This window comes from Leopardus geoffroyi, chromosome A2 (assembly GCF_018350155.1).
Source record: "Leopardus geoffroyi isolate Oge1 chromosome A2, O.geoffroyi_Oge1_pat1.0, whole genome shotgun sequence".
NCBI lineage: Eukaryota > Metazoa > Chordata > Mammalia > Carnivora > Felidae > Leopardus > Leopardus geoffroyi.
Genome location: NC_059331.1, coordinates 1,464,088 through 1,482,707, shown reverse-complemented (window position 1 = coordinate 1,482,707; position 18,620 = coordinate 1,464,088). Strand labels below are relative to the sequence as shown.

Genomic DNA, 18,620 nt, shown 5'->3' with positions numbered 1-18,620 from the left:
CCCTGGCCACACCTCACCGGGGCCGCGCGCCCCAAGCCACCAGAATAAGCCCAGCCTCAGGCAGAGGGGATACTTCAGGGCCAGCCAGCATCCCAGCAAAGGGCACCTAAGGTTCAAGGGTGGGGCTGCTGGGAAGGACTGAGAAAACGTGGGGTTCAGAGACGGCCCAAGCAGGGCCCGGGAAGGGCCTCCCAGCCCTCAGGAACCCGGCCATAGCCCGGAAGGCGAGGCCTCAGCCTTGGCTCCCCCCCCACCCCCGGAACAAGGGTCACTCAGCTCAGGACACACTACGCCCGCCGCCCCAAGTCGCGGGCGGTGGGGACAGTGGCCGGCTGAACAGCACTGAGCCAACACGGGTCTTGCAGGTGTCATCACTTTTATTCAGGTTTCGAGCACTGGAAGGGCAGTAACACCGATCTTCTCAAGATCAGAGACCGAAGATTTCCAAAAGCCTTCAAATAAACTCCTTCTCCAAGTACAGGGACAATTGGAATCATCTTAAACCAGCAATAAAAAAGTAAAATATAAACTTTTATTTAGAATTAAAGCAAATACTTCAGTATCACAAACACAATATTAAACTTCAGGAAATATACTGCTAATTTGGAGTGAGCATTTATTTGCACAATCACAACATGCGGACACACCCAGCAGAGGCGAGCACCCTGCCGCCTGCGCCCTCGGCGAAGCAGTCGGTCACGCCGGCCACGCAAAGCAAAACACGCAAAGGGACCGCAGCGAAGGCTCCGAGGGCTCCCGCGGCAGAGCGCCAGGGCGGCGGGCGGCGCTGCCGCTACTCCTCCTCCCCCGAAGACTCTCTCTCAAACGTGTAGGCCATGAAGCAAGCGTCGGGTCTCTTGGGGACAAGGGGATGCCCCGGTCTCACAATCTCAAAGCCCAAAAAGCTGAAGGTCCGGAGCAAGGCAGCTGCAGGGGAGACACCGTCAGAGACACCGCCGCCCTGGGGCCGCGCGCCCATCACCAGACGCCCGGAGGCTCCGATGCTTGGGGGCGACCACACCCTCTCCCATCACCTCTGCAGACCCAGTCGCCCCGGGGAGGACCCCCACCTCTGTCATCGCGGTTCTTGTGGAAGCAAATGAAGACGTGGTCGGCGTGGAGCTGCTCCTCCGCGAACTCCAGAAGAACTGCGAAGCTGAAGGGCGCGCGTGAGCGCCTCCTCGCCCCCCCTGCCCCCGACGGGGCCCCAGGCCCGCTGGCCACGCCCCCGCCCCAACCCCCACCCGGGCAGCCGCGGGCCCCTACCTGTCTTTGCTCCCCTCGGGCAGGGCCCCGCCTGGGATCTCGATGTAGAGGCTGCGGCCACTCAGCACCGCTCTCCAGTCGATGTGCTTGGAGCCCGTGAGCCTGGTCTGGACGTTCAGGACCCTCGTCTTGTTGTTAGACGTTAGTTCCTCTGTTACATTCAGCCGATTATCCTGCCGGGGCGCCCCAAGTCCGCACCTCACATCTGCGCAGCAGCCAACCCGGAGAAGCCCCCCCCCCCCCCCCCCCCCCCCCGCGACCTTGGGGCGCGCGGACCTCTGGACGCGGTTGGGGGAAGGGGCAAGCGGCTCGGGGACCTTGGCTCCCAGGAGGCACCGCGCGGGGAAGCAGGTGCGTCCCCCAACCCCCCCCCCCCCCCCCCCCCCGGCGGCGCGAGCATACTCACGGAGTAAAATAAATTAGCTGAAAGATTGTGATCCCTCTGACTATTCCCTCGCCCACCTGGGATCTTCAGGGGTGGGTGAGGGACATCAGGAGCACCACCGAGGCCCTGGACCCAGGTTACTACAGCAGTTAGAAGCGGTGACGGAGGCCCTGGAACTGCAGCCGACGGCGCCGGTGAGCCGGGCCGTGTTGACACCGGCGCCACTTCCGCCTGTCAGGGCGGCGCCGGCACAGCGACCCCGCCGCCGCCGCCCGGCTCCCGTCCCCCACCCCCCCCACCCCCCCACCCCCCCACCCCCAGGGCCTCAGACCCGGACTCGGCCTCCGCCGCCACTTCCCGTTTCTTCCCCAACCCGCTCCACTTCCCCTTCTCCCTTCGTCGTCGGCCGGCCCCGCCGGGCTCGTGGGGTCCGGGCGGCACCCCGGGCGGGCGCGCGGCCGGCAGGGCGACCCCCCCCAGCCCCCCCCACCACCCCCCCCCCGCCGGCCCCGGGGTTGCGTCATCTCGCCGCCGCGGCCCTCGGCCCCGAGGGAGATTTTCACAATCGGCGCAGCCGGAGCGCCAGCAGCCATTTGCTGCGCGGCGTAAACAGGCTCCGTAGTCGCCTCCATCTTGCGCGGCTCCTATCCGGGGCCCCCCGAACCGCGGCCGTCTACGTGGCGGGGTCCCGGGGGTGGGGGTGTCTCGAGGGCAGCCGCGCGGCGGCGGGGGAAGGGGGGGTCCCGCGGTCAACGACAGCCGGCCGCGCCCGCATAGCACGCACTCGCGCGGGCCCGACTCGGCCTCGGGCCAGCCCGCCCCCGACCCGCCCCCCCGGTCCCCCGGCCCCTGACACCGCGCCCGCCCCCCAGATCAGCGCACTCTCGCGCCCCCCAAACCCGATCGCCGCCGGGCCCCGGGGACGCCTAGGGGCCGCCGGGAGTGGGGGGGGGGGGGAGGACAGTGGGCACCCGCCCCGCCCCCGCCGCGATTATGGCCTCGACAAAGGGGCGGACCTCGGGCTCCCCGGACTTCCGTGGCCGGCGCCCCGCGGGCCTGCGCGGCCGCGCTTCTGGAAGCTTCGGGCGGGGGCGGGGCGCTCACCTCTCGCTGCTGCGGCCGCCGCGGCTGTGCAGGCTGAGGAGCGGCATGGTGTGGCTGGCGTGGACGGTGGCGCTGGGTTTATCCCCCTCCTTCTCTCTGGCGAAGCAGTGGCTGTTGAGGATCCGCTGCAGGGAGGATTTCACCATCCGGCCGCTGGGGTCCGAAACCAGAAAACCTCCGCTGCGCTTCTCCGCGCCCCCGCCGCTGCTCGCCGTTCGCAAAATGGCGCCGCCGCCGCCGCCCGCCTTTATAGGCGCTGTGTCCGGGCCACGCCCCCTCGCCGTCTGGAGCGCGGCCGCGCGAGGGGGCGGGGCCACGGGGGCCCCCGGAAACGCAGGCGTGCCCGCCCCTCTCTGCGTCTGATTGGCGGGAGGCCGGGGTTGGGGCGGGGCCGCCTTGGGCCCTGCCCCCGCCCCTGACGACGCTCTGCGGGCTCTCGGGGAGCGGGGCGCCGTGGCCCGGAGAACGCATTGCGCGTCCCCCCCGCCCGCGTCAGCTGGGCCTGGGGGCGGGGCCCCTCGCTCAGTGCGACTTCGGGAGGCGGAGAGGCTGCGTCTCCGCCCTGGTTCCCAGTTCCTCGTCCCTTCCCTCAGCGGGGCCCCTCCCCCGGCCGGCACGGGGCGACGACAGAGGCCCCCGGTATTTGCGGGAGGGGTCCCAGAGCCACCCCCCCGGGCAGGATTACCTGCAGGAATCACCCCGAAAGGATCGGGCCTAACGAGGGTTTTCTGCATTCGTGTTTCACGTTTTAAGACGGCTGCAATTAGAAAGCGAAGCTTCAGGGTTAGAGACGCATTTGGCGGACTCCGACGGAGCCTTACCCTCGGGAGCTCCGATGCGGGGCGTCCCCGCGGGGAAACTCATCGTTTCACGCGTGCACCAGACCCGCCGCGGGCAGAAGTGCCACTCCCCGCGCTTAAATGCAGGAGCGCACTCTCTGCGAGCTAACTCTGGGACTTGTCAGGGAAAATGCTGATTTTTGCAGGTCCTGCTTTGTTTCATGGTTTTGGGTTTCCGGCACATTTACATAGAGGCTCGGAACGAAGCGTTACCTAGCATTGAAGCAGCCCCTGTTTGGTTTTTGTCTTCACAATTCCTGCCTCTCGTTTTAATTTCATTCTACTATGTCCATTTGGGTTAGAGCCACAAACTTTTCCCCAAAGGGACCTTGAATGATTGCCAGACCAGCAGGAGCTCACTCTCCAGAGCACGTACGCTGAACCCCTGTGTGTCTCCGAATTCCCTTCCATGCCCATCGCACTGTTATACAGTAACTCCCAAGGAAAACAATGTCCAATTTACAGCTTCCCTCCACGCATCACCAAGACTCCCTCTAAACTGTAAGGATTGCACGTAGTGGGCCAACCAAAGAATTTTCCTGGGGAAGAATATTTAAGCCATGACTTCGTTTAGAGTTGCAGCTCCCAGTGAAAATTAAAAGCAGGTGGATTGCTGATAGTGAACTTCCTAATCGTTTTCCATTGTTATGCAGAGACGCATGCTTTGGTTGTGAGGGCTCCCTCCCACCCACCCTGGGGTGCTGCTTCAATATTCTCACTATTTGTAGGGTTAGTATCTTTGTTCTAACGAAGGTCCTGTTTTCTTGACGCCAGAAGAGCCTCTGAGCTTTGAAATCTTTTTTCTTCCTTTTTTTTTTTTTTTCTTTTTTTTTTTTTTTTTTGGTCTCTTGATGGCTCTCCAGTGTTTTGCGCTGACGAGTGATTCTGGGCCAAGAGTCCGGAATCCAGACCTGCCACTGGTCACTGGGTCACATGGTGTTTACTCCCCATGCCTGAGGCCAGAAAGTGACCGAGGTCACAGTTGAGCCTCAGCCCCATGGGTGACTGTCTTGTGCCGGGGCAGAGTCTGGGGAATAAGATTTAGCCCTCTTCAGCCCACAGGGAACCAGCAGCCTCGAGAGGAGAGACCCAACACCCAGGTGGGGAGGGTCCCTTCTTCACTGACAGGTTTTGTGCCCTTGCTGGCCAAAGCACTCTTCTAATTCGGAATCGTTGTGGGTGGAAAGCCGGGGCGGGGGCTCTTAAAAAACAAGTTGCAGCACCTTGCAAAAGAGCGGAGCTTGGAGAGAAAAGGGGGTACGTGTGGGGTGGGGTAGGACAGGCCAGGGAGAGCCAGGGAGAGTAGCCGCAGGGGGCAGGGCATCCTAAGGCCTCCCAGCGCCATGGCGGGGATATGGGAGCAGTGTCACTCACCCTCTCGGGTCTGGATCTGGGGGACAGCTCCCTCTGCATGCTGTCAGGGAGGTAGGGGCGCCTGGGATGAGGAACATGTTCATCAGCCTCACTGACTGTGGTGGGGGAGGGGACCCAGGCGCCCGCCTCCACCAAGATCGCAAACACTGAGGCCGGGTCAGAACATCCTCCCAGATCTCATCTGGCACGAAAAGGCTTGCTTGCTGTCAGATCTTGGTCACCGCCCGCGCTATTCAGGTGCTGAGGCAGAAATTGATTCCCACTATGCACAGTAGGGCCGGTCACGCCTGGGGGTGTCCCAGGCACTGGCGGGGGAGGGGGTTGAGCATACCCCCGGTTGCCACCACTCGATGCTAGGAACCCCTTCAGTTGTGACAGCCACAGATGTCCCCCGAGACACCGCCCCGTGTCTCGCAAATGTCATGTTTTCCTTTCTGTCTGCTCTGGGCGCACCTGCAAATGTTGTCTGTGAGGGAGGAAACTCCTCTGTCGGAAGAGCACGGCGGAGAAGAGCTCACGATCAGCACGGGTGCTCAAGGCAGCCCCCCACCCCGGGCTGGGCTTGCTGGGGTCCAAGACGGAAATCAGACTGTGGGAGCCTGTGAGAGGCGAGGGACCCCCAGACTGCAGGGTAGGAAAGAGGCATATCAGGGAGGGCCCCGTGGAGGTGGTGAGCTGAGCTGCTGGTAAGGACAACAGAGGATGTGGTGCCCGATGGCGAGCCCAGGCTTCATGTCCTGGTGAGATCAGTGTGGCGAGGTCCGATATCTGGGGGCGCCAGGGAATCTGAGGGTCTCACGCTGATTTTTAAAAAGGATGTGTAGAGTATAGTTGGCTGATTAACAACCTCCCCGTCAACATCCTCGTCCTAGTTCTGGAATGTGTGAATGTGTCACCTCACCTGGTAAAAGGGGAACAAGGCAAGGCCCCCGAGGCGGGGGTGGCCCTGGGGCCCCAGGGGGGACCAGCCCTGCCCAGGCCTGGGCGTTAGGACTTCTGACCCCAGAGCTGTCAGAGAATCGATGTGTGTGGTTTTAAGCCCTCAGTTGGTGGTGATTTGTCACATTGGCCCCGAGGGACTCCCACTTAGAATGATGTCAAGGTTCAGTATGTGGGTCAGTGACGTGGGGCGTGTGGCCAGGTAAATTCCCTCCAAACGCACGGATCTCTGGCTCATGCTGAAGCGTTTCAATATCCGCAACTGACTTTGCAATAAAAATCCAGGGGGGCGCCTGGGTGGCTCCACTCGGTTGAGTGTCTGACTCTTGATTTCAGCTCAGGTCATGATCTCACGGTTCAAGGGTTCCAGCCCCACGGCGGGCTCTACACTGACAGTGCAGAGCCTGCTTGGGATTCTCTCTCTCCCTCTCTCTCTGCCCCTGCCCCACTCATTCTCTCTCTCCCTGTCTCTCTGTCTCCCTCTGCCTCCCTCAAAATAAATAAACTTTAAAAATAAAATAAAAAGTAAACATAGAAAAAGCTTGGGTCTCCCTTCATCAGGTCCACCTGGCCCTTTCTCTCATCCTCACTCCCAGGAACGAGACAGCAGAAGGGTCTTGGCCCCTTGAGCAGGGAAACGGGAACGAAGCAGTCACCAGCCATTCTGAACACGTGTCACACAGCCCGGCTGTGCGTCAGGCCCAAGGAAGGCTTCAGACGGCTGCAACCTGGCCACGAATCCACACAGGCGTCTGCGGCCGTGCGATAAAGCACAGGACACCAAACCGTGCTGGTGACATGGTGACAGGCGGGTAAACACGCGGGTTCAAAGAACCAGAGGGGGCGTCGACCAAGAAACGGGTGCGGAGTATCTCACACGGGCCAACTATTTCTTTGTCGCGTTGATATTTTCCGATGCTCTCTTCCTTATTTTACTCTGCGGTGCCCAAGCGTTTTTACAAAGGTCTCATTTTAGAAAGAAAATGATCCACAGGCTGCCACCCGAACGTAACGGTGGCACCGTTCTTGGTCCCGCCCCGTGTGGCCCGCACCTCTGTTTTCACCACACTTATCTTCGTTTCTGTAGATTTCTGTTGCTAAATACAAAAGCAGCCGGTGGGCGTGACTCTTGATCTCGGGGTGTTGAGTTCGAGCCCCACATTGGACCTAGAGATTACTTAAAAAGGAATAAATACAAGAGTAGAGGATGTTCACTGAGGAAACTAAATACATACAGGCATGTTTCTTACAGACATTTCTTTGTATATATATATATTTTTTAATTTTTTTAATGTGTATTTATTTTTTTTTTTTTACATTTTTTTTTCAACGTTTTTATTTATTTTTGGGACAGAGAGAGACAGAGCATGAACGGGGGAGGGGCAGAGAGAGAGGGAGACACAGAATCGGAAACAGGCTCCAGGCTCTGAGCCATCAGCCCAGAGCCCGACGCGGGGCTCGAACTCACGGACCGCGAGATCGTGACCTGGCTGAAGTCGGACGCTTAACCGACTGCGCCACCCAGGCGCCCCAATGTGTATTTATTTTTGAGAGAGAGAGAGAGCGCGTGAGCTAGGGGAGGGGCAGAGAGAGGGAGACACAGAATCTGAAACAGGCTCCAAGTTCCGAGCTGTCAGCACAGAGCCCGACGCGGGGCTCGAACCCGCGAACCGCGAGATCGTGACCTGAGCCGAAGTCAGTCAGCTTAACCGACTGAACCCCCAGGCGCCCCAAACCATAACATGCTCCTAAGAGAAAAGAAAGCGTAGTTTATTAAACAAGATGTTCAGATCCTCACGGGTGATGCTGGTTTTTAAAAAGTGAACACGTAAGTGACGTCACCACGGAGGGTCACGGAAACAGCGAGGAAAGAATCCTCAGATGTTGACAGTGTCTGGGTTGGGACTGGAGTATGCTGAGCTTGCTAAACATTGTCCTCGCCGAGCTCGTCTACGTTTTCTAAATGTTCGGGCTTTGTCGTGTAATAGGAAGAATGCGCTCTGTTTTGGGGGTGCGGCGGGCCGCTGGCCTCAGCTATGCGGGTGGGCACATTTGTCAGCTTTCACGGTGGCTCCTGGGGGGAACTTACTCGCTCCGGGTTTATGCTGCTGGTGACCCACTGCTCCAATCCCCCTCCCCTTAGGGTCCCGAAGGGGCTCTCGCTTTCCAGCTGCAAACCCCTGGGTCCAGGTCTCAGGATGAGCCTTCGAATATGGAGAAGAGAGCCTAGAGCCCCCCAGAGCAGGGGACCCCTGCTTCTCTGCACGGTCACGTGGGGAGAAGGAAGTTTGGGGGTGTAGGTGTTTCTTGCAGCTGCCGTAACTAATAACCGCAAAATGGGTTCTGTTTATCCAGACAGAAATTTATTTCTCGGTTTCGGAAGCTGGGAGTCCAAGGTCCAGGCGTTGGTAGTCGGTAGATTTGGTGTCTGGTGGGGGATCCCCTTCCTGGTTGGTGGACGGCTGTCTCCTCCCTGTGTCGTCATGTGGGGAAGGGATGGGGCGGGTTCTCTGGGGTCTCCTTCATGAGGGCATTGATCCCATCCACGGGGGCGCCAGCCTCACGACCCAATCACCACAAAGGTCCCACCTCCAAATACCGTCACGCTGGAGATTAGGTTTCAACATACAAATTGGGGGGGAGGGACACACGCTTTCAATCTGCAGCGGACCCCAATTCCCAAGTAAGGCCACGTCCTGAGGTTCTGGGTGTTAGGACTCGAGCGTGTGTTTTGGGGGGGAGGTACAGTGAACCCTGTACCGGGGTCAGAGGCGTGTCCCAAAGATCAACCTTCGCCAAGGGGCCTCATGTGAGCCGTGGGGGAAATGTGGGAACGGGTCCCGTAGGGCGAGGGCCCTCCTGACTGAGTGCAGGCATATTTCCCACAAGTGTATGACTTTACAGCAACCACGGGAGCCCGGCTGCGTGAAAATTGATTGGGATTCCACGTGGGGTCTCTCTGAGCCCAGAGACCCCTGTCCCAAGTCCCGATGCTCCTGCTCCCATGCTGCCTCCCGGGAGACCTGTTTGCACTGGAAAATTACTATGACGACCAACGTGTGTCTGGGGTGGAACCCACTCACTAGGTTCTGTTCTGATGGCGCGATATATTCCACCGTGTTTAAATTCAACAGGGTCTCCTCCCGGTGCCGCCGGCGTCGGGGTGGGTCACTCTGGGGGCAGAGCAGCGTCCCCGGCCCCCCCAGCCACAGATGTCCCCCCCAACACACACATGGCTCAGCATGGGGCAGAGTCACCCCGGCGGAGAACCACAGACCTGTGGTTACAGAAATCGTGTCTTTTCACACCTTTTAAAATATATGGCTCATCTACGGTATTTAAAAGGTTTTGGAGGCTTTCAAAATAAGCTTATGACTTTTTTACTCTGACAGTTCACGTTAGTTACTCAGTTAGGGTTCTGTTTTTCCAGACGGCTCCTGTGGAAGGTGGGGACATTTTTTTTTTTTTTTTTTGTCACTTGGCATGCCACTTTGGTAACTTCCAATGTATGTTTTGGTCCTGTCCAGGTAAAGTGGTATTTTAAGATACATGAGCTCACGGGGCTTGTCCCCTTAATTCTGTCATACGAAATGGAATTCATTGTTATGCAATCTTTAAAAATTTTTTTTAATGTTTATTATTGAGAGACACACGAGAGACAGAGCCCGAGCACGGGAGGGGCAGAGAGAGAGGGAGACACAGAATCCAAAGCAGGCTCCAGGCTCTGAGCTGTCGGCCCGGAGCCTGATGTGGGACTCGAGCTCACGAACCGTGAGATCATGACCTGAGCTGAAGTCGGGGCTGAGCCACCCAGGCGCCCCTCTTCACACATTTTAATATTAAAAACTTGTGTTTTTTTGTTTTTTTTTTTTTTACGGGTGATGAGTCTGGCATGTAAAGGGCATCTCATAAATCTGGTATTAAGAACAAAAGACTTCAAAGCAGGGACCCCAACAAGTACTTGCACCCCCGTGTTCATAGCAGCATGACTGCCGTCCGTCGGTGGATGAAGGACAAACACGCTGTATCCATTTACACCCCGGAGTATGACCCCGTCCCAGGAAGGAAGAACGTCCTCCCACCTGCCACCGCGTGGAGGGACCCGGAGGCCACTGTGCGCAGTGACAGGAGCCAGACACAGAAGGACACGTCCCGCGTGACCCCACGCACAGCGGCTCCCCGGAGGAGTCCCGTCCACAGAGACAGAGAGCGGATGGTGGGAGCCAGGGCTGGGGCAGGGGACGGGGAGTCCGTGCTTCCTGGGGGCAGGGTCTCAGTCTGGGGAGATGGAAGGTTCTGGAGACGGGTGGCGGGGGCGGGTGCAGGACAGCGTGAGTGCCTGACGCCGCTGAGCTGTGCGCTTAGGGACGGTCACGATGGTGAATTTCAGGTTGTGTGTATTTTACCACAAAAAAAAAATCAACGTATAAAAATCCACGATGAACGTGATCTCGACCTTCTCCAAAGACGGGGTCTGACCCGGGGCTTGACCACCCAGCCCCTCTTCTCCTCTCCCTCATCCAGCGAGCGGACACACGCGGCGGGTCCCCCACCGCGAGCAGGAGCCAGGCGCCCGCCCCCGCCGCCCGGCGGACGGACCCGAACACGCGGCGCCCAGCGAGGGAACCCGACACGAGCGGCCACGCGGGGTGTGAGTCCGCGTGTGTGAAACGTCCGGAACGGGCTCATCCCCGGACGGGGAGGGGGCTCGTGGGGGCCGGTGACGGTTAACGGGGAGGGGGTTGCTGTTGGGGAGACAGAATGTTCTGGAGTTGGCGGTGGTAGCGCCACCGCGCCCATGGTTGTGAGCGGTGACTTCATAGGGGTTCCAGGTGCGGAAACAGAGGCCTCCCAGCTGGCGTCGTGCCCTCACGCCCCTGGCCCCGCAGGCCCCACCGGCCCCAGGAGCAGGGGTGCAGCTGAGCCCCGCACGTAATCGGTGCTCCACGTGCCTGCTGATGGAACTCCAGCGACCCTCCCTGGGTGCTCCCGCCTCCGGGACCTCCCTTCCTGGGCTCGGGGACGGCAAGCAGCTTTCCCAGGCCACCGTGGCCAGCCCAGCAGCGGCTCTGTGCTGCAGCGGGGGTGGGGTCACCCTTGGGCCAGTGCCCAGTCCTGCTGTGAGCGTGGGGGCCACCCCAGCAGCAACCTCGTGGCCGGGCCTCCCCCCCCACTGGCTGCAGCCTGCTGAGCTCATTGGCCCAGGCCCGGCCTCCAGGCACCTGTTGCTGTCTGTCTGGGGGCCACCCTCCCCGTGCTCCATCTGTCCAGCGGGCTCACTGTGGCGGCTGTGGAGTAAGTGGGGAAGGGGGCGGCCTGGGCGGAGGGGGGGGTCCCCTGGGTCTGGGGGAGGCCATCTCGGAGGTCGGCGGGAGTCCCCAGCTCTCGTGGCGGCCCCCCTACATACCCGAGGGCACATACCTGCGGCCTGGCCTGTCGGGGCCCCTCCCCCAATGCCCTGCTCCAGCCCCAGGGAAGGGTCACTTTTCTGGCGGAGACGTGACACAATGGTGCTGGCAGCCAGGGGCACTGGAGACCCCAAAGGCTTTGGGACATCGGCAGGACTGGGTTCGACCACAGGCTCCCTCCGACCTCTGGCTGATGGCTGTCTCCAGGGACTCAGGTTCCTCATCTGCCCTATGGGAGCAGAGGCAGTGGGAGGAGGCAGGGGCCCCAGCATTGGGGTCAGGAAGCTCCGGGGGGGGGGGGGGCCCTGCCCCTCCCTGCCTGTAGTGGCCAGAGTGAGGCTGGTCCTGACCGCTGCAGCGTGAGCTTCTAGATTTAGGGGTGGGGGTGGGGTGCAGCAATGGCAGACGAGGGTGGTCCGGAGACCCCATGTGGACAACAGCCTGGGAGGGGCTGGCACCACGTTGGCCTGTCGCGCTGGCTTCCGGCGCCGGATAAAAATAGTCCCTGCTCTCAGAGAACATGAGTCGACCCTGGGGCCAAGGGTTCAGGTCTGGGCTCTGTCTCATCTCCGTGTGACCTTGGGGGGGGGGGGTCCCAGCCCTCTCTGGGCCCCAGCAGCCTCCTTGTGCTCAGGGAGGGTGGGCTATGGGCAGGGGTCCCAAGGCCGGGGGCGGGGGGCATGAGGGCAAGGCTGTCCCGCCACGCCAGCCTGAGTGTGAACTTGCCAGGTGAAGGGGGTTCCGGGCAGAGGGGCCGGTAATGGCTGAGGTGAGAGGCGGGGGCCAGTCGATTCGTGTACACGGGGCGCCCCCCAGGTCAGGCCCACAGCAGGGCCTCAGCAAGTGCAAGTCGCCTCTCAGGCGAGACGCCTTTTCTGCAGCCCTCCTCCCGCCCAACTCCGGATCCCAGGCTTCTCAGACGTCTCCATGACAACCAGGGCCTTGCAGGAGCTGGATGGGGGCCTGGGCAGCTGCCAAGCAGGCCAGGACCTCTCCACGCTGGCTGACCCCTGCCCTGACCAGCCCCTGGAGGACAGAGCTCGAGGTACCCACAGAGGCACTGGCAGGATGGAACCCAAGCCCCTGTCTTCCCATTGAGCCGGAGGTTGACCTCCAGAGACCGGGAGGGACCTAGACTCCCACGTTGGACTGGCTTAAACTATGCTCCCTGTTTCCGACCTCTGTCCGTTAGTGCCTTGGGGATCTATAAAGAGCCCCAGAAACATAAGCGCTGGGCCCCGCGGGTCAGGAGTCAAATCCCCGCTTGCCCGCAAAGTGCGGTGTGCCTGTGGGCAGGGCTGCCTGTGAGCCTGTTTCCTTTCTAATCTGTAAAAATGGGAGCCATCACCCACCCTTAGCCCTGCAGAGCCCAGCAGAGGGTGGGATGGGCCCGGGGGTCTCACGACCTTGACTCTCTCTCTTTTCCTATTACAGCAACACCGAGGCTGGCCGACTCTAGCAGCTGGTCCCATGTGAGCAGCCGGGGCCCCGGGGCTTCAACCTGCGATGCCCCTGCAGCCAGGGATACGCTGGCCAAGGGGGTGGCTTTCTATACTCCGTGGGAAGGGTGTGGGCTCCCTCAGGGGAAAGAGACAAAGGAAACACCCCAGGCGACTGGTGACTCCTCATAGGATTCTCAAGAGCCGGCAGCAGAGGGCAGCCCCACAGGCAATATGGATGCCAGGCCCAAGAAGACAGAAAAAGAGCCTGTGACCAAAGTGGCCCTAGGAGCTGGGAAAGAGAGGCTGAAAGCTGGAGCAAGTAGGCTTGCAGAAGGCAGGGGTGAGGTGGGGGCGTGGGTGCGGCCCAGCAGGGCGTCAGATCCTGGGCTGCTGGGGCTTTGGATGTAGGGGGAAGGGAACGGGGCGCAGTGGGGCTGCTGGCTGGGTTCTGTCCCGGGTGTCACCAGCAGTCACTAAAAGGGCTTGGGACCCTCTGCTAAAGCATAACACAATCTCAGCCTCGGTTAATTACCTTCTAGATTATTCTCCCCATCCCAGGGAGGCTCCGAGGCATGCAGGGCCGCGTGGCCAGGCAGGGAGGAGCTGAGATCAGGGCCCAGGTCTGCCCCGTGGGGCTGTGCCCAGCCCAGCATTTGCTCCCGCAGCTCCCCGGAGCCCCGCCCGCAAGAAGGCGCAGGCCGCCCCTCCCCCGCAGCGGCCACCGCCGCCCCCGACCCCGGCCCTGAGCGAGGAGCTGCCCTGGGGAGACCTGTCACTCAACAAGTGCCTGGTGCTCGCCTCACTCCTGGCGATGCTGGGTTCGGCCTTCCAGCTGTGTCGCGGTGAGCCTGCGCCCTCCGGGGTGGGGTCTTGAATACCCGCCCCGGCCTCCCCGGGCTGGTCCCCTTCCCCCTCCCCCCACCCCCGCCACGGTGTGGACCTCAGAGGAGTGCTCGTCCCCCGACTGCCCCGCCTTGTGCAGGCACACTGCTCAGCGACTGACCTTGGGCGCCCCCAGGGCGGGGCCTCCTCCCCCACCCCCACCGGGGACCTGACCCTGGGCCCTTCCTCTCCCCGCGTCGGATTTTGGCGCTCCTCCCCCCGCGGTGAACAGGTCCTCACCCACCTCGGGCCCTGCCCCTCCCCCCGCCCAGGACTGGCCCTGCGAGCCCCCTTTCTAGTGTGTGCGCTCCGGGCAGCTGTTGTGGCCCTTTTGCACCTGGAATGAGGGAGACTGGGAGGGAAGGGGGCGCCCCAGCAGTGAGACCCTGGAGCCTTCCCTTCGGAAGGCTCGGAGAGGGGAGGGGGGAGGGCTCCAGCCGGGAGGACGCGGGTGGAGGGCGCGGTGTGCACCTTGGCCTGGGCTGACACCCCTCCCCTCCAAGATGCTGTGGCGGGGGAGGCAGGTACCCCTGCACCTGTCCCCGAGCCGTGGGTACCGCCCAGGTCGGCACCGGAGCCAGCGTCGCCCCGGCCCCCGCCCCCGGTAAGCGCCTCCTTTAAGTGACCGCGGGCGGTGGGGGGAAGGGCCTGGGTCGGCCGGGGAGGCGTGCGCTGACCCCACCGTCTCACACCGCCGGCGTGGCAGCCGAAGCCCGAGGCCTGGGTCCCCCCATCGGGACCGCCCGCGCCCCAGGTGGAGGCGGAGGAGAAGGCCGAGGTTCCTGGGAGCCGTGAGGCTGCAGACAAGGCTGCTGGGGAAGAGCGCGCGCCCAAGGAGACGCCTCGGAAGGAGGAGAGGCCTCGGAGGGAGAGGCCGCCGAAGGAGCAGAGGCCGCCGAAGGAGAGGCCGCGGAGGGAGGAGAGGGCTCGGAAGCAGGAGAAGCCACGGGCCGCCAGGGAGCCCAGAGCAGCCCTACCGCGGCGCTGGGAGGCAGGCGAAGGGGGCCGTCGGCCTTGGACGCAGGACTCTGGAGACCCCGGGCGCAGGAAGAGGCAGGCCTGGGGCTCCCCGCGGCGCCCGGACGGGGACCGGCCTCCGGGCCGCCAGAAGCAGCGGGCTGGCAAGGGGCGGGACTGAGCCAGGCCTCGGTACTGTGACACACAGTCCCGGGACCCCCGCTCGGTGGCCCCCGCGGTTCAGTGAAATAAATTGAGTGCTGCAGCCCTCGGACCGCCTGCTCCTTTGAGCCTCGACGCCGGAACCTGCCTGGGCCTGAATGGCGGAGATGGTAGCTCTAAGGGGAGATGGGGGCGGGGGGGAGGAGGGCGCCGGCCAGGCAGCGACCCGACCCCGCCCCGCCCCTCCTGCCAGGGGAGAGCTGGCCGGGAGGAGGCCCCCCCGCCGGTCCCCAGCGCTCGCGCGCGCGCGCGCGCACACACACACACACACACAGACGCACACACATACACGTCAGCCTGTGCTTGCTGGTCTTTATTGGGGCGCTGATGGGGGTCTGAATAAATACGGGCGGGGACGCCACTCGGGGGGCACGGTGCGGGGCTCACCGGCAGCCGCACTCGGTGGCCACCATGTTGGGCACGTGGTGCGCGCTGATGCGCTCCTCCGACAGGCTGATGAGGAGCTTGCCCGCGTAGGCCGTGGGCACGCAGCAGGGCGGGCGCGCCAGGGCGGCGCCGCGGGCCTGCATCTTGAGCAGCAGCACCACGTGGTTGCCGTAGCGCGGGTTGCGGTCGGACTGCGGCCAGCCGCACGCGCCCTGGCAGTTGTTGGCCTGGTACGTCTCCGGGATGAGCACGGAGCGCTCGGCGCGCAGGTCCACGCTCAGCTCGCGCAGCGCGCACGGCCCGTCGGCCGCCCCGGCCCCCGCGCTGCGCTGTGCCCGCGCCGGTCCGCCCTGCTCGCGCCCGCGCCACTCCGCGCGCAGACCCTGCAGCGCCTTGAGCAGTAGCAGCGCGCGCAGCGGGCCGCCCGGGCCGCCGGGGGCCCCCGGGTCCCCCGAGTCCCCCGAATCCCCGGGGCACAGCGCGAGCAGGCGCGCCAGCAGCGGCGTGGCGGCCGGCGGCAGCCCCGGGAGCCCGCGCAGCTCGGCGGCCGCGGCCTGCAGCTCGGCGGCCACGCGACGCGCTAGGCCGGCGGCCCAGGGCGCGGACGCCGGGCCGCGCGGCGGCGCGGGGTCCCCGGCGGCGGCGGCGGCGGCGGTGGGCGTGGCGGGTGGCAGCAGAAGCAGCAGCAGCGGCTCGTCGCCGCCGTTGAGCAGGCGCTCCTGCGCCGCGGGGTCCGACAGGTTGACCAGGCCCTGCGGGAAGCCGGCCAGCGCGCCGGGGTCCAGGGCCAGGCGCGGCGGCGAGGCCTGGGCCGGGGGCCCCCGCAGCGCGCGCACCAGGCGCGTGAGCGTCTCCAGGAAGGGGTCGGCGCTGGACCGTGGCTCCTTAGGCGCCTGCTCCTGGGAGGGCCTGGAAGGCGGAGTTGGGCGGTAGGGGCAGGTGCAGGGTTCCCCTCCCGACACCCCCAACGTGGGCCTGCGCACACCTGGGCGGCGGGAGAGGCACTTGGTCCAGCAGGCCACGCGCGGGCAGCGGTGCAGGCGCGGGCCCCGGCAGCAGGAGCAGCGCCGGGGTCATGCGTGTGAAGCAGCGGGGGTCGGGGCCGAACAGCAGCTCCTGCAGCTGGGCGGTGCTCAGGGGCGCACCTGCGTGGCGGGCACGGGGGCCTGGCTGAGCGGGGTCCGAGGACCGCGGGGCCGCCCACCCTTGCCCGGTCCCTCTCTTGGAGAGCCTACCGTCTCTGCGGGGTTGCAGGGTTAGGGTGAGCCCCCGGCGGCGCCAGGCCCCTTCTGGGTGGTCCACCGCCAGCACCAGGTAGCGGGTGTCCCGGGACTGACAGAGGCTCTGTGGAGACGGGGGCTCAGCCTAGCCAGGTGGGGGGGCGAGGACACCAGCCCTGCTCTGCCCATTGCCCTTGACATCCCCCTTCAAGGTTCCAACCAGCGGGCTTGGAACCTTTCTGTTCAGCACAGTTAAAAAACCCCATTCCCCCTCCTCTGCTGGGGGAGGGCTCCTGGAGGCCCCAGAACTAACCCCCTTCAACACCCCGGTACCTGGGTGCCTGGCAGCCCAGCCCCTGTGACCGTGACCTCGGGGCCAGGGCCAGGGTACAGCACCAGCATCGCCAGCTCTAGGGGACCGGCCCCTCCAGGCGGGGGCTCCTGGAACTTCAGTGAGGGTGTCGGCTCCCATGTCACTGTGGCCAGGAGGGACAAATAGGGAAGGGGCAACACCTGAGTCACCGAGGCCCCAGCCCCTCCCCGAAGCCCGTCTTGCAGTCCTGCGGGGAGAGCCCCCACCCATACCGGGAGAGGCTTGACACCCAGACATCGGGTGCAGGGCCTTGCCCCAATACGAGGAGCCTGGAGCGCCCCTGGGGTCTCTGTCTGGGGCTCTCCTTAGCGGGGGGGGGAGCCCATAGGGTCCCCTGGGAAACCATTTCCTCCAGCAGCTCCCGGGAACAGGCCACACACTACCCTTGGAGGGGGGGCGTGGGCGGAGCATGGCCCTGCCCCGACTCCCTTCTGCTCCTTCATGGGGTGGGGGGGGGGGGGCGGTGAACACCTCCCAGCAGGGCTGCAGGAGGGGTGGGCTTGGAAGCAAAGCATCGGGGGGTTTGCAGCCCCCAGACACGAAGGGCCCCCCCTTCCTGGGCCCTCAGCCTCGGCCTTCCCAGCAGGCCAAGATGGGTCTAGAGTTGGGCTCCGGCGGGACCCGGTCTGGAAAGAGTGGTGGCAGCGTGGCCCCCCCCAGGCCGCGGCCCCCTCCCTACGTACCTTCCTCCAGGTGCAGCACCACCAGCCGCCGCCCCCCGGGCTCCCCCAGCCACGCCTGCAGCTGCCGCAGAGAGAACAGGGCGGCCTGCCTGTCCCTGGGGGTGCAAACTCCGAAGGTGGCCAGGCTGTGGGGACCCCAGCGGGCCCGCCGCACAGCCTCGAGGAAGGCGTGCTCGTAGCCTCTCAGCGCCCCCACCACCCGAAGCGGGGAGCCGCTCCCGTTACCACCCCCGTCCAGCGTCACCAGGCACAGGGGGTCTTGGGGACTGCCCGGGGGCTGCCAGTCCCAATCCGGGCGGAAGATGAGACCCCCGGTGCCTGTGGCTGGCCTTCCAGGCAGGGCCGGGGTGCTGGAGACCTCTTCCCCAGGGTCCCCGGCCATCAGCAGAGCCCCCATCACCGACAGCACCAGGGCCGGCGGAGAGAGCAGACCAGGCATCCTAGCTGCTGTGAGGGGCCGTGTTGCTCTGGCTTATATGGAGGAGACCGGGATGTTTGTGCAGGAGCAAAGCCCCTATCTCCTTCTGGGGTGTGACCTTGGGGGCCAATGTCTGGTGCCCCACCGTGGGCCTGGGCAGGCAGAGGAGCCTCTCAAAGCCTCTTCTGTTCCAGCCTGACCGCCTATCTTCCTACCCGTGATACAGAGTGCCGCCCGTGCCCAGTTGGTCCAAAGACTGTCCTTGATGAGGTTTTCCCCTCTGCAGGAGGGAGTGGGAACCAGACCAGGGAGCGACAGCGCAGACGATCAACAGCTCTGGGATGGGGGCAGGGGGGCAGGCGCCCTGGAGGCCTCCGGCACCCGGCTCCGATGGGGACCAGAGATCTTGGTGTTCAGACCGCTGGGTGCACGTGGGCTTGGCCGGAGGGTGGTCTCCCAGCGAAGCTGGGGCTCCCCAAGTGCTCGCTCACACTGCCTCTTGGCACCCTGGAGCTGCAGAAGCACAGCCATTTGGCTGGAGACCCCAAGGAGGGTGAGTGGCCGCAGAAGAGAGCCCAGACCCGCTGCTTGCTGACTGCCTGGGTCTGTCCTTCACCCACCGGCATCCTGGGAGGACACAGGGACACGGAGGCCCCAACCCCAAGCTCCCCACATATACGGTGGGGGTGCACGTGGGTGTTCGCCAGCAGCGAGTGAAGCT

At 63.8% G+C, this 18,620-nt stretch overlaps 3 protein-coding genes across 3 annotated transcripts; 1 reads left to right on the top strand and 2 right to left on the bottom strand.

Annotated features, from left to right (window-relative positions):
* Positions 1-518: 518 nt before the first annotated feature.
* On the bottom strand, positions 519-2,995 carry OAZ1 (ornithine decarboxylase antizyme 1). The gene is given in 6 exon segments (XM_045491346.1): positions 519-927; positions 1,071-1,156; positions 1,267-1,439; positions 1,673-1,759; positions 1,761-1,827; positions 2,756-2,995. Coding segments are annotated over 6 exon segments (693 nt in total). The 5' UTR covers positions 2,902-2,995; the 3' UTR covers positions 519-793.
* Positions 2,996-11,143: 8,148 nt separating this feature from the next.
* JSRP1 (junctional sarcoplasmic reticulum protein 1) lies at positions 11,144-14,865 on the top strand. Its single transcript, XM_045491343.1, has 7 exons — positions 11,144-11,202; positions 12,045-12,360; positions 12,750-12,787; positions 12,947-13,076; positions 13,423-13,599; positions 14,143-14,243; positions 14,346-14,865. The coding sequence occupies exons 2-7, from the start codon at positions 12,243-12,245 to the stop codon at positions 14,775-14,777; spliced, it is 996 nt and encodes a 331-aa protein (XP_045347299.1). The 5' UTR covers positions 11,144-11,202; positions 12,045-12,242; the 3' UTR covers positions 14,778-14,865.
* Positions 14,866-15,116: 251 nt separating this feature from the next.
* On the bottom strand, positions 15,117-18,616 carry AMH (anti-Mullerian hormone). The gene is made up of 5 exons (XM_045491333.1): positions 17,482-18,616; positions 16,759-16,901; positions 16,441-16,549; positions 16,191-16,350; positions 15,117-16,114 (listed from the first exon to the last, which is right to left on the bottom strand). The coding sequence occupies exons 1-5, from the start codon at positions 17,918-17,920 to the stop codon at positions 15,202-15,204; spliced, it is 1,764 nt and encodes a 587-aa protein (XP_045347289.1). The 5' UTR covers positions 17,921-18,616; the 3' UTR covers positions 15,117-15,201.
* Between the last annotated feature and the right edge of the window lie 4 nt (positions 18,617-18,620).